Genomic DNA, 12,750 nt, shown 5'->3' on the forward strand with positions numbered 1-12,750 from the left:
GGAGAGCTCACTAAGTAGCACCCAGCTCGTCCGGGCACAGATTCAAACTGAGGTATGGAGGAGGGACATAGAGGGAGGAGCCAGAGCACACCAGTATCCAAATTCTTTCTTAAAGTGCCCTGTCTCCTGCGGAGCCCGTCTATTCCCCATGGTCCTTACGGAGTCCCCAGCATCCACTAGGACGTTAGAGAAATTGCAGTTACCGGTCAATGAGGTGTTCAGGAGGATCAGTGGACCCAACCCATGCCTCGTATACAGGGCCGGATTAAGGGCCACATGGGCCTGGAGCTGAAAATGTTCAAGGGCCTTCTGTAAGATGCGGAGGATCAGTGATCAGTGTGGGTGTGGCCAGAGCCCCGTGGGTGTGTATACCTTCTACACTATCAGCTCCACTGTTTCCCTAAGTACGTAACAATACACAAATGTCATACATTTCTGAGAAACTAGAAACACAATTTTAATACTTATGATTTATGGGTGACTGTGCGACCAGGTGGGTGGCTGCTCATCATCATGCTGCCATTATGATGGGACTATTTTTATGTGGAGCTGGAGCTCCATCCGCCCCATTGCTAATCTGGCCCTGCACGTGTACACAGCCCACACCATCATGGAACCACCAGCAGCCTGCAAGATGCCTTGCTGATAACTGCGATCCATGCCACACCCTAGGACTCATCGGAATATGCCACGTTACCAGTCCTCCAGGGTCCAATTAGTGACAACACATGAGGCCCGGTGACACTCTGGTGGGTCTTCTGCCTGCATATCCCATGGAAGCTAGAGAATGCTGCACTGACATACCGGATATGCATCTGGTACCTCCTGCATTGAATGTGAATGTGAGTTGAGTCAGTGTCGCTTGTCTGTTACCACGGACAATTATGGCCAGACGCAGCTGGTCACAATCATTAAGCACCCGTGGTCGGCCACTGCGCATCCACGGTTGGTGGGAATGCCTTCCGTGAAGTATTGCCAGTACATGTGACACTGTAGAGTGAGGAATGTTGAATGTCTGAACAACTTCAATAATGGAATTGTCCCATCCATTGGGCACCTACTATCATGCCACGTTCAAACTCCGATAATTCATGCTGCCTTGTCCAAAGTGATTCATGAGCTATCAGATTACAACTGATACAGGTCTGGCTATTTCCAAGGCATCACAGTATAAACACACTCACTCACATTTATGTCTATTCACTGTTACATAACATGTGGTATATAGATAGATAGATATGCACTTGCCATGTTATGCTGTACTCCATGTGGTCATTTTTCAGCGTTGCCCGGGTCTGTCCTCCAATGGGTCCTCCAGGAACACTGCTGGCTGGAATTGAATAGAAACATTAATGGCCATCTACAACTTATCATGCGTACATTATCTCACATACAGTGGTATTCTGTTATTAGAATGTATAAGAATAGAGATCATTCAAACATTCCATTCAGCATAATACAAATATCAGCGTATTTCAATAACCCTCAATTTCACTGATGGGAGTGCATTACTTCAAAGCCTTTCCTTTGAGGGAAACTGAAGACATTGGGCTACAGTGGTGTGTAGACATTGGGCTACAGTGGTGTGTAGACATTGGGCTACAGTGGTGTGTAGACATTGGGCTACAGTGGTGTGTAGACATTGGGCTACAGTGGTGTGTAGACATTGGGCTACAGTGGTGTGAAGACATTGGGCTACAGTGGTGTGAAGACATTGGGCTACAGTGGTGTGTAGACATTGGGCTACAGTAGTGTGTAGACATTGGGCTACAGTGGTGTGAAGACATTGGGCTGCAGTGGTGTGTAGACATTGGGCTGCAGTGGTGTGTAGACATTGGGCTGCAGTGGTGTGTAGACATTGGGCTACAGTGGTGGGAGGACATTGGGCTACAGTGGTGGGAGGACATTGGGCTACAGTGGTGTGTAGACATTGGGCTACAGTGGTGTGTAGACATTGGGCTACAGTGGTGTGTAGACATTGGGCTACAGTGGTGTGTAGACATTGGGCTACAGTGGTGTGTAGACATTGGGCTACAGTGGTGTGTAGACATTGGGCTACAGTAGTGTGTAGACATTGGGCTACAGTAGTGTGTAGACATTGGGCTACAGTAGTGTGTAGACATTGGGCTACAGTGGTGTGAAGACATTGGGCTACAGTGGTGGGTAGACATTGGGCTACAGTGGTGGGTAGACATTGGGCTACAGTGGTGTGTAGACATTGGGCTACAGTAGTGTGTAGACATTGGGCTACAGTGGTGTGTAGACATTGGGCTACAGTAGTGTGTAGACATTGTGCTACAGTGGTGTGTAGACATTGGGCTACAGTGGTGTGTAGACATTGGGCTACAGTGGTGTGTAGACATTGGGCTACAGTAGTGTGTAGACATTGGGCTACAGTGGTGTGTAGACATTGGGCTACAGTGGTGTGTAGACATTGGGCTACAGTGGTGTGTAGACATTGGGCTACAGTGGTGTGTAGACATTGGGCTACAGTAGTGTGTAGACATTGGGCTACAGTAGTGTGTAGACATTGGGCTACAGTGGTGTGTAGACATTGGGCTACAGTGGTGTGTAGACATTGGGCTACAGTGGTGTGAAGACATTGGGCTACAGTGGTGTGTAGACATTGGGCTACAGTGGTGGGTAGACATTGGGCTACAGTAGTGTGTAGACATTGGGCTACAGTTGTGTGTAGACATTGGGCTACAGTGGTGGGAGGACATTGGGCTACAGTGGTGTGTAGACATTGGGCTACAGTGGTGTGTAGACATTGGGCTACAGTGGTGTGTAGACATTGGGCTACAGTGGTGTGTAGACATTGGGCTACAGTGGTGTGTAGACATTGGGCTACAGTAGTGTGTAGACATTGGGCTACAGTAGTGTGTAGACATTGGGCTACAGTGGTGTGTAGACATTGGGCTACAGTGGTGTGTAGACATTGGGCTACAGTGGTGTGAAGACATTGGGCTACAGTGGTGTGAAGACATTGGGCTACAGTGGTGTGTAGACATTGGGCTACAGTGGTGTGTAGACATTGGGCTACAGTAGTGTGTAGACATTGGGCTACAGTGGTGTGAAGACATTGGGCTACAGTGGTGTGTAGACATTGGGCTACAGTGGTGGGTAGACATTGGGCTACAGTGGTGTGTAGACATTGGGCTACAGTAGTGTGTAGACATTGGGCTACAGTGGTGGGAGGACATTGGGCTATAATGATGGATCCAGAAGTGCACATCTGTAGCTCCTCTTCTATACTCTTTGCCTGAAGGAACTCCAATTGTGTGTAGCCAAGATCAACAGGACAAGATAGAAAGAAATGAATGAATATCAAACAAAATATAAAAGGAGAGGAAAAGCATAAAGGGTGAACCCCCAGTGTCTCCAATGGATGGAATTTAATGCAAGTAAAAGAAAAATCCTCTCCTTTTTTTCCAGCTGGGGGACACTGGAGACAATGGGGATAGGTTGGTACACTAAACAGGAGCATAACAGAGCCCTGGTATCACTGAAAGAAAGCACATGCAGCCTGTACAATCTAGTGACTGCATGAACAGCTACACAGGTGATCAGATAGGATGATGTCCAGGAAGTACTCAGCAGCTACACGGAAAGCCAGGTACAAGCAATCCAGCTAGATATGGACTGGTTGGAGGTTTGCCAACCCTTTCTAAGCATTAAAGAGGACTTAAAGCCAAATATAAAAGCCTGCAGTTTAAGGACAGTGCAAAGTAATCATCCATTTAGCCACAAGACTTATTACAGACCTCAAGGACTCCATCTGTCCACTATGAGCTAGCATCTCAAGGACTCCATCTGTCCACTATGAGCTAGCATCTCAAGGACTCCATCTGTCCACTATGAGCTAGCATCTCAAGGACTCCATCTGTCCACTATGAGCTAGCATCTCAAGGACTCCATCTGTCCACTATGAGCTAGCATCTCAAGGACTCCATCTGTCCACTATGAGCTAGCATCTCAAGGACTCCATCTGTCCACTATGAGCTAGCATCTCAAGGACTCCATCTGTCCACTATGAGCTAGCATCTCAAGGACTCCATCTATCCACTATGAGCTAGCATCTCAAGGACTCCATCTGTCCACTATGAGCTAGCATCTCAAGGACTCCATCTGTCCACTATGAGCTAGCATCTCAAAGACTCCATCTGTCCACTATGAGCTAGCATCTCAAGGACTCCATCTGTCCACTATGAGCTAGCATCTCAAGGACTCCATCTGTCCACTATGAGCTAGCATCTCAAGGACTCCATCTGTCCACTATGAGCTAGCATCTCAAGGACTTCAATTTCAGAATGGCAAGAAAAAAAAATAAGAATTTACTTACCGATAATTCTATTTCTCGGAGTCCGTAGTGGATGCTGGGGTTCCTGAAAGGACCATGGGGAATAGCGGCTCCGCAGGAGACAGGGCACAAAAAGTAAAGCTTTCCGATCAGGTGGTGTGCACTGGCTCCTCCCCCTATGACCCTCCTCCAGACTCCAGTTAGGTACTGTGCCCGGACGAGCGTACACAATAAGGGAGGAATTTTGAATCCCGGGTAAGACTCATACCAGCCACACCAATCACACTGTACAACCTGTGATCTGAACCCAGTTAACAGTATGATAACAGCGGAGCCTCTGAAAAGATGGCTCACAACAACAATAACCCGATTTAGTTAGCAATAACTATGTACAAGTATTGCAGATAATCCGCACTTGGGATGGGCGCCCAGCATCCACTACGGACTCCGAGAAATAGAATTATCGGTAAGTAAATTCTTATTTTCTCTATCGTCCTTGTGGATGCTGGGGTTCCTGAAAGGACCATGGGGATTATACCAAAGCTCCCAAACGGGCGGGAGAGTGCGGATGACTCTGCAGCACCGAATGAGAGAACTCCAGGTCCTCTTTTTCCAGGGTATCAAATTTGTAGAATTTTACAAACGTGTTCTCCCCCGACCACGTAGCTGCTCGGCAAAGTTGTAATGCCGAGACCCCTCGGGCAGCCGCCCAAGATGAGCCCACCTTCCTTGTGGAATGGGCCTTAACGGATTTAGACTGTGGCAGGCCTGCCACAGAATGTGCAAGTTGAATTGTGCTACCAATCCCACGAGCAATCGACTGCTTAGAAGCAGAAGCACCCAGCATTGTTGGGTGCATACAGGATAAACAGCAAGTCAGATTTCCTGACTCCAGCCAACCTGGAAACTATATTTTCAGGGCCCTGATAACATCCAGCAACTTGGAGTCCTCCAAGTCCCTAGTAGCCGCAGGTACCACAATAAGCTGGTTCAGGTGAAACGCTGACACCACCTTAAGGAGAAACTGGGGACGAGTCCGCAGCTTTGCTCTGTCCGAATGGACAATCAGATATGGCTTTGTGAGATAAAGCCGCCAATTCTGACACTCGCCTGGCCGAGGCCAGGACCAACAGCATGGTCATTTTCCATGTGAGATATATCAAATCCACAGATTTGAGTTGTTTAAACCAATGTGATTTTTTAGGAATCCCAAAACTACGTTGAGATCGCCCAGTGCCACTGGAGACATCAAAGGGGCTGTATATGCAGTACTCCCTTAACAACTTCTGGACTTCAGGAACTGAAGCCAATTTCTTTCTGGAAGAAAATCAACAGGCCGAAATTTGAACCTTAATGGACCCAATTTGAGACCCATAGACACTCCTGTTTGCAGGAAATGTAGAAATTAACCTAGTTGAAATTCTTCCGTGGAGCCTTCCTGGACTCACACCCTGGCACATATTTTCACCTAAGTGGTGATAATGTTGTGCGGTCACCTCCTTCCTGGCTCTGACCAGGGTAGGGATGACCTCTTCCGGAATGCCTCTTTCCCTTAGGATCCGGCGTTCACCCGCCTTGGCGTCAACGCAGCTGCGGTAAGTCCCGGAACAGACACGGTTCTTGCCGAATCAAGACCCTTCTTAGTATCTCTTGAAGTTCCGGGAACCAAGTCCTTCTTGGCCAAACCGGAGCCACGAGTATAGTTCTTACTCCTCTCCTTCCTATCATTTTCAATACATTGGGTATGAAAAGCAGAGGATGGAACACATACACCGACTGGTACACCGACGGTGTTACCAGAGCGTCCCAGCTATTGCCTGAGTGTCTCTTGACCTGGCGCTTCAGGTGGGACGCCATCATAACCACCTTTGGTCTTTCCCAACGGTTTACAATCATGTGGAAACTTCCAGATTAAGTTTCCACTTTTCCGGGTGGAATTCATTTATGCTGAGGAAATCTTCCCAGTTGCCCACTCCCGGAATGAACACTGCTGACAGTGTTATCACATGATTTTCCGCCCAGCGAAGAATCCTTGCTGTCATTGCCCTCCTGCTTCTTGTGTCGCCCCGTCTGATAACGTGGGCGACCGCCATGATGATGTCCTACTGGATCAGCACCGGTTGACTTTGAAGCAGGAGTCTTCCTAGGCTCAGAGCATTGTAAATTGCCCTTAGCTCCAGTATATTCATGTGGAGAGAAGTCTCCAGACTTGACCACACTTCCTTGGAAATTTTTTCCCTGTGTGACTACTCCCCAGCCTCTCAGGCTGGTATCCGTGGTCCCCAGAACACAGTCCTGAATGCTGAGTGTGCTGCCCTCTAAAAGATGAGCACTCTGCAGCCCCCACAGAAGAGACACCCTTGTCCTTGGAGACAGGATTATCCGCTGATGCATCTGAAAATGCGATCCGGACCATTCGTCCAGCAAATCCCCTGAGATCTGCCGAATGGAATCGCTTCGTAAGAAGCCACCATTTTTCCCAGGACTCCTGTGCATTGATGCACTGATACTTGGCCTGGTTTTAGGAGGTTTCTGACTAGGTCGAATAACTCCTTGGCTTTTTCCTCCCGGAGGAACACCTTTTTCTGGACTATGCCCAGAATCATTCCTAGGAACAGCAGACGTATCGTCGGAAAACAGCTGCGATTCTTGGAATATTTAGAATCCAGTCGTGCTGTCGTAGAACTACTTTAGATAGTGCTCTTCCGACCTCCAACTGTTCTCTGGAACTTGCCCTTTTCAGGATATCGTCCAAGTAAGGGATAATTTAGATGCCTTTTTTCTTTGAAGAAACATCTTTTCGGCCATTACCTTGGTAAAAGGCCCGGGGTGCCGTGGATAATTCAAACGGCATCGTCTGAAACTGATATTGACAGTTCTGTACCACGAACCAGAGGTACCCTTGTTGAGAAGGGCAAATTTGGACATGGAGGTAATCCTTGATGTCCAGGGACACCATATAGTCCCCTTTTTTCCGGTTCGCTATCACTGCTCTGAGTGACTCCATCTCGATTTGAACCTTTTATGTAAGTGTTCAAAGATTTCAGTTTAGACTATGTCTCACCAAGCCGTCTGGCTTCAGTACCACAATATAGTGTGGAAAAATAATACCCTTTTCCTTGTTGTAGGAGGGGTACTTTGATTATCACCTGCTGGATATACAGCTTGTGAATTGTTTCCAATGCTGCCTCCCTGTCGGAGGGAGCCGTTGGTAAAGCAGACTTCAGAAACCTGCGAGGAGAAGATGTCTCGACTCTCCAATCTGTACCCCTGGGATAATACTTGTACTATCTAGGGGTCAACCTGCGAGTGATCCCACTGCGCGCTGAGACTCTTGAGACTACCCCCCCACCTTGAGTCCGCTTGCATGGCCCCAGCGTCATGCTGAGGACTTGGCAGACGCGGTGGAGGGCTTCTTTTCCTGGGAAGGGGCTGCCTGCTGCAGTCTACTTCCCTTACCTCTATGTCTGGGCAGATATGACTGGCCTTTTGCCTGCATGCCCTCATGGGAAAGGAAGGATTGAGGCTGAAAAGACGGTGTCTTTTTCAGCTGAGATGTAACTTGGGGTAAAAAGGTTGGATTTCCCAGCTGTTGCCGTGGTCCCCAGGTCCGATGGACCGACCCCAACTAACTCCTTCCCTTTATACGGCAATACTTCCATGTGCCGTATGGGATCTGTATCACCTGACCACTGTCGTGTCCATGACATCTTCTGGGTGATATGGACAACGTACTTATCTTGATGCCAGAGAGCAAATATCCCTCTGTGCATCTCACGTACATATATATAGAATGCATCCTATTAAATGCTCTATATGAATAAAATATTTTCAGTCAGGGAATCCGACCAAGCCAACCCAGCACTGCATCTCCAGGCTGATGGCGATCGCTGGTCGCAGTATAACCACCGTATGTGTGTATATACTTTTTAGGATATCTTTCCAGCTTCCTATCAGCTGGCTCCTTGAGGGCGGCCGTATCTGGAGACGGTAACGCCACTTGATAAGCGTGTGAGCGCCTTATCACCCTAAGGGGTGTTTCCCAACGCGCCCTAATTTCTGGCGGGAAAGGGTATAACGCCAATATTTGCTATCGGGGTAACCCCACGCATCATCACACACTTCATTTTATTTTATCTGATTCAGGAAAAACTACAGGTAGTTTTTTCACTCCCACATAATACCCTTTTTTGTGGTACTTGTAGTATCAGAAATATGCAACACCTCCTTCATTGCCCTTAACGTGTGGCCCTAATGAGAAATACGTTTGTTTATTCACCGTCGACACTGGATTCAGTGTCCGTGTCTGTGTCTGTGTCGACCGACTGAGGTAAATGGGCGTTTTTAACGCCCCTGACGGTGTTTCTGAGACGCCTGGACCGGTACTAATAGTTTGTCGGCCGTCTCACGTCGTCAACCGACCTTGTAGCGTGTTGACATTCTCACGTAATTCCCTAAATAAGCCATCCATTCCGGTGTCGACTCCCTAGAGAGTGACATCACCATTACAGGCAATTTCTCCGCCTCCTCACCAACATCGTCCTCATACATGTCGACACACACGTACCGACACACAGCACACACACCGGGAATGCTCTGACAGAGGACAGGACCCACACTAGCCCTTTGGGGAGACAGAGGGAGAGTTTGCCAGCACACACCAAAACGCTATAATTATATAGGGACAACCTTATATAAGTGTTTTCCCTTATAGCATCTTTATATATATCTCAATATCGCCAAAATCAGTGCCCCCCCTCTCTGTTTTAACCCTGTTTCTGTAGTGCAGTGCAGGGGAGAGCCTGGGAGCCTTCTCTCCAGGCTTTCTGTGAGAGAAAATGGCGCTGTGTGCTGAGGAGATAGGCCCCGCCCCTTTTTCGGCGGGCTCGTCTCCCGCTATTTAGTGAATCTTGGCAGGGGTTAAATATCTCCATATAGCCTCTGGGGGCTATATGTGAGGTATTTTTCGCCAAAAAAGGTTTTCATTTGCCTCCCAGGGCGCCCCCCTCCCAGCGCCCTGCACCCTCAGTGACTGCCGTGTGAAGTGTGCTGAGAGGAAAATGGCGCACAGCTGCAGTGCTGTGCGCTACCTTTAGAAGACTGCAGGAGTCTTCAGCCGCCGATTCTGGACCTCTTCTTACTTCAGCATCTGCAAGGGGGCCGGCGGCGCGGCTCCGGTGACCATCCAGGCTGTACCTGTGATCGTCCCTCTGGAGCTGATGTCCAGTAGCCAAGAAGCCAATCCATCCTGCACGCAGGTGAGTTCACTCCTTCTCCCCTAAGTCCCTCGTTGCAGTGATCCTGTTGCCAGCAGGACTCACTGTAAAATAAAAAACCTAAGCTAAACTTTCTCTAAGCAGCTCTTTAGGAGAGCCACCTAGATTGCACCCTTCTCGGCCGGGCACAAAAATCTAACTGGAGTCTGGAGGAGGGTCATAGGGGGAGGAGCCAGTGCACACCACCTGATCGGAAAGCTTTACTTTTTGTGCCCTGTCTCCTGCGGAGCCGCTATTCCCCATGGTCCTTTCAGGAACCCCAGCATCCACAAGGACGATAGAGAAATCTGGTTTCTGTGCCAGGAAGATGTTGGAGTATAACGGCAATTCCTACATTTAGGTTTATCTTCAGCTACAGATGGAGCCACACTCATCTAGGCATCTCTGCTGCACCTAGGTGCACCGAGGCTTATTAGCATAAGCCTTTCATCTATTGTTCTCATCTGCAATACAATAGAGAGAGAACTATACAGCAGGGGATTAAGACCGACTGCCCTGTCTCAGTTACGCCTGCTAAAGGCATAGATGAGGGGGGCTCCATCTGTATGGCATGTGCTGGGTTTAGTTAGAACAACGGGTACCAGGGTGCTCCTATGATGAAGCTGCTGCAGTCCCAGGAATCTAGAACACTCTTATTCGTTAGGAAGCTCCGGCATTGGTGATAAAGGAAAGGTGGCTGATCTTAACCCACTATGGTGTCACAATGTTTGGGAGTACACACACTTTTACTCATTCACCAAACACATAGAAATATGTATTCTTCATAGGACTGTTGCTCACAAAGGATAATTTGGGAGTAGCCACATGTAACGTAACATAAAACGTGTATTGGCTCTAGGTTGTTTCTGGCATCTGCGTGTCTCGAGTTTCTGGGAGGCAGTTCCGGACTATACCTGTGGACTGGAGTTCTAGAGCAACTGTCTGCTATGGTTGTGTCATCATGATTATACATTATAATTAACAAATCCACCCAACAAGACTACTGGGGAAAGGAACTGGATTAACTGGTTAATAGTACTATGGCGTATGAGAGATCTGTCTATACTGGTAGAAAATATGTGCTGAAATGTAAAAAGATTTGGCATATGCGGCAAGAGTCTTGCTAAGTAACTGGGGGGCAGATGTATTAAAGCCTGGAGAAATGATAAAGGAGTGATAAGTGGAAGGTGATAATGCACCAGCCAATCAGCTACTAACTGTTAATTTACATACTGGAGCTAATTGGCTGGTGCGTTATCACCTTGCACTTATCACTGCTTTATCACTTCTCCAGGATTAATACATCTGCCCCTGGGTCACAGGCTCAGCTCTAGGCCGGCTGGTGAGATCTGCGAGCCCATATCATATAGTTTAATCTGCTTTATATGTGATACTTTCTTACAATTGTATTAGAAATTCTTTGTTCACCTTCATTGACGGTTATTCAAAATTGTGATCTATATATTGATGTGTTTTGTGTGTTTTGGGATGGGCACCGCCAAACACACAGCAGCCAGGAAAACAACACACCAGTCCAGGGTTATCGCGAAATCTAGCCACAGCTACTTTTATTGTGGTATCCGGACTCTAGGTCGACACTACTTAGGTCGACACCTGAAATTGGTCGACATGGACAAAAGGTCGACATGAGCTTTTCACATTTTTCTTTTCTTATTTTTTTTACATTTACATACTTTACGATCCACGTGGACTACAATTGGGAATGGTAACCTGCCCGAAGCATGGCGAGCGAAGCGAGCCATGCGAGGGGACACAGTCTACTAATTGGAGTTCCCGGTCACATTACCCCAATACTGACCCAGTGCTCATACCTATGTCATACCTCCCAACATGACCCTCTCCAGGAGGACACAATGCTCTGCTCCTGCTCTTCCCTCTTACTGTATGATTACCATCACCTGTGCTGTACCCTTAATACTGACCCAGTGCTCATACCTATGTCATACCTCCCAACATGACCCTCTCCAGGAGGACACAATGCTCTGCTCCTGCTCTTCCCTCTTACTGTATGATTACCATCACCTGTGCTGTACCCTAATACTGACCCAGTGCTCATACCTATGTCATACCTCCCAACATGACCTCTCCAGGAGGACACAATGCTCTGCTCCTGCTCTTCCCTCTTACTGTATGATTACCATCACCTGTGCTGTACCCTAACACTGACCCAGTGCTCATACCTATGTCATACCTCCCAACACGACCTCTCCAGGAGGACACAATGCTCTGCTCCTGCTCTTCCATCTTACTGTATGATTACCATCACCTGTGCTGTACCCTAATACTGACCCAGTGCTCATACCTATGTCATACCTCCCAACATGACCTCTCCAGGAGGACACAATGCTCTGCTCCTGCTCTTCCCTCTTACTGTTTGATTACCATCACCTGTGCTGTACCCTAATACTGACCCAGTGCTCATACCTATGTCATACCTCCCAACACGAACCTCTCCAGGAGGATACAATGCTCTACTAGTGCTCATCCCTCTTACTGTATGATTACCATCACCTGTGCTATATCCTAATACTGACCCAGTGCTCATACCTATGTCATACCTCCCAACATGACCTCTCCAGGAGGACACAATGCTCTGCTCCTGCTCTTCCCTCTTACTGTATGATTACCATCACCTGTGCTGTACCCTAATACTGACCCAGTGCTCATACCTATGTCATACCTCCCAACATGATCTCTCCAGGAGGACACAATGCTCTGCTGCTGCTCTTCCATCTTACTGTATGATTACCATCACCTGTGCTGTACCCTAATACTGACCCAGTGCTCATACCTATGTCATACCTCCCAACATGACCTCTCCAGGAGGACACAATGCTCTGCTCCTGCTCTTCTCTCTTACTGTATGATTACCATCACCTGTGCTGTACCCCAATACTGACCCAGTGCTCATACCTATGTCATACCTCCCAACATGACCTCTCCAGGAGGACACAATGCTCTGCTCCTGCTCTTCCCTCTTACTGTATGATTACCATCACCTGTGCTATATCCTAATACTGACCCAGTGCTCATACCTATGGTCATACCTACCAACATGACCTCTCCAGGAGGACACAATGCTCTGCTCCTTCTCTTCCCTCTTACAGTATGATTACCATCACCTGTACTGTACCCTAATACTGACCCAGTGCTCATACCTATGTCATACCTCCC

At 47.9% G+C, this 12,750-nt stretch overlaps 1 protein-coding gene across 1 annotated transcript in view; it reads right to left on the reverse strand.

Moving 5' to 3' along the window:
- LOC134949702 (surfeit locus protein 1) overlaps positions 1-12,750 on the reverse strand; it is a 359,947-nt gene that overhangs the window by 134,963 nt on the left and 212,234 nt on the right. Inside the window, exon 8 of the mRNA XM_063938459.1 lies at positions 1,249-1,330. Within this exon, the coding sequence (XP_063794529.1) occupies positions 1,249-1,330 (82 nt within the window). The remainder of the gene's footprint in view (positions 1-1,248; positions 1,331-12,750) is intronic.

This window comes from Pseudophryne corroboree, chromosome 8 (assembly GCF_028390025.1).
Source record: "Pseudophryne corroboree isolate aPseCor3 chromosome 8, aPseCor3.hap2, whole genome shotgun sequence".
NCBI lineage: Eukaryota > Metazoa > Chordata > Amphibia > Anura > Myobatrachidae > Pseudophryne > Pseudophryne corroboree.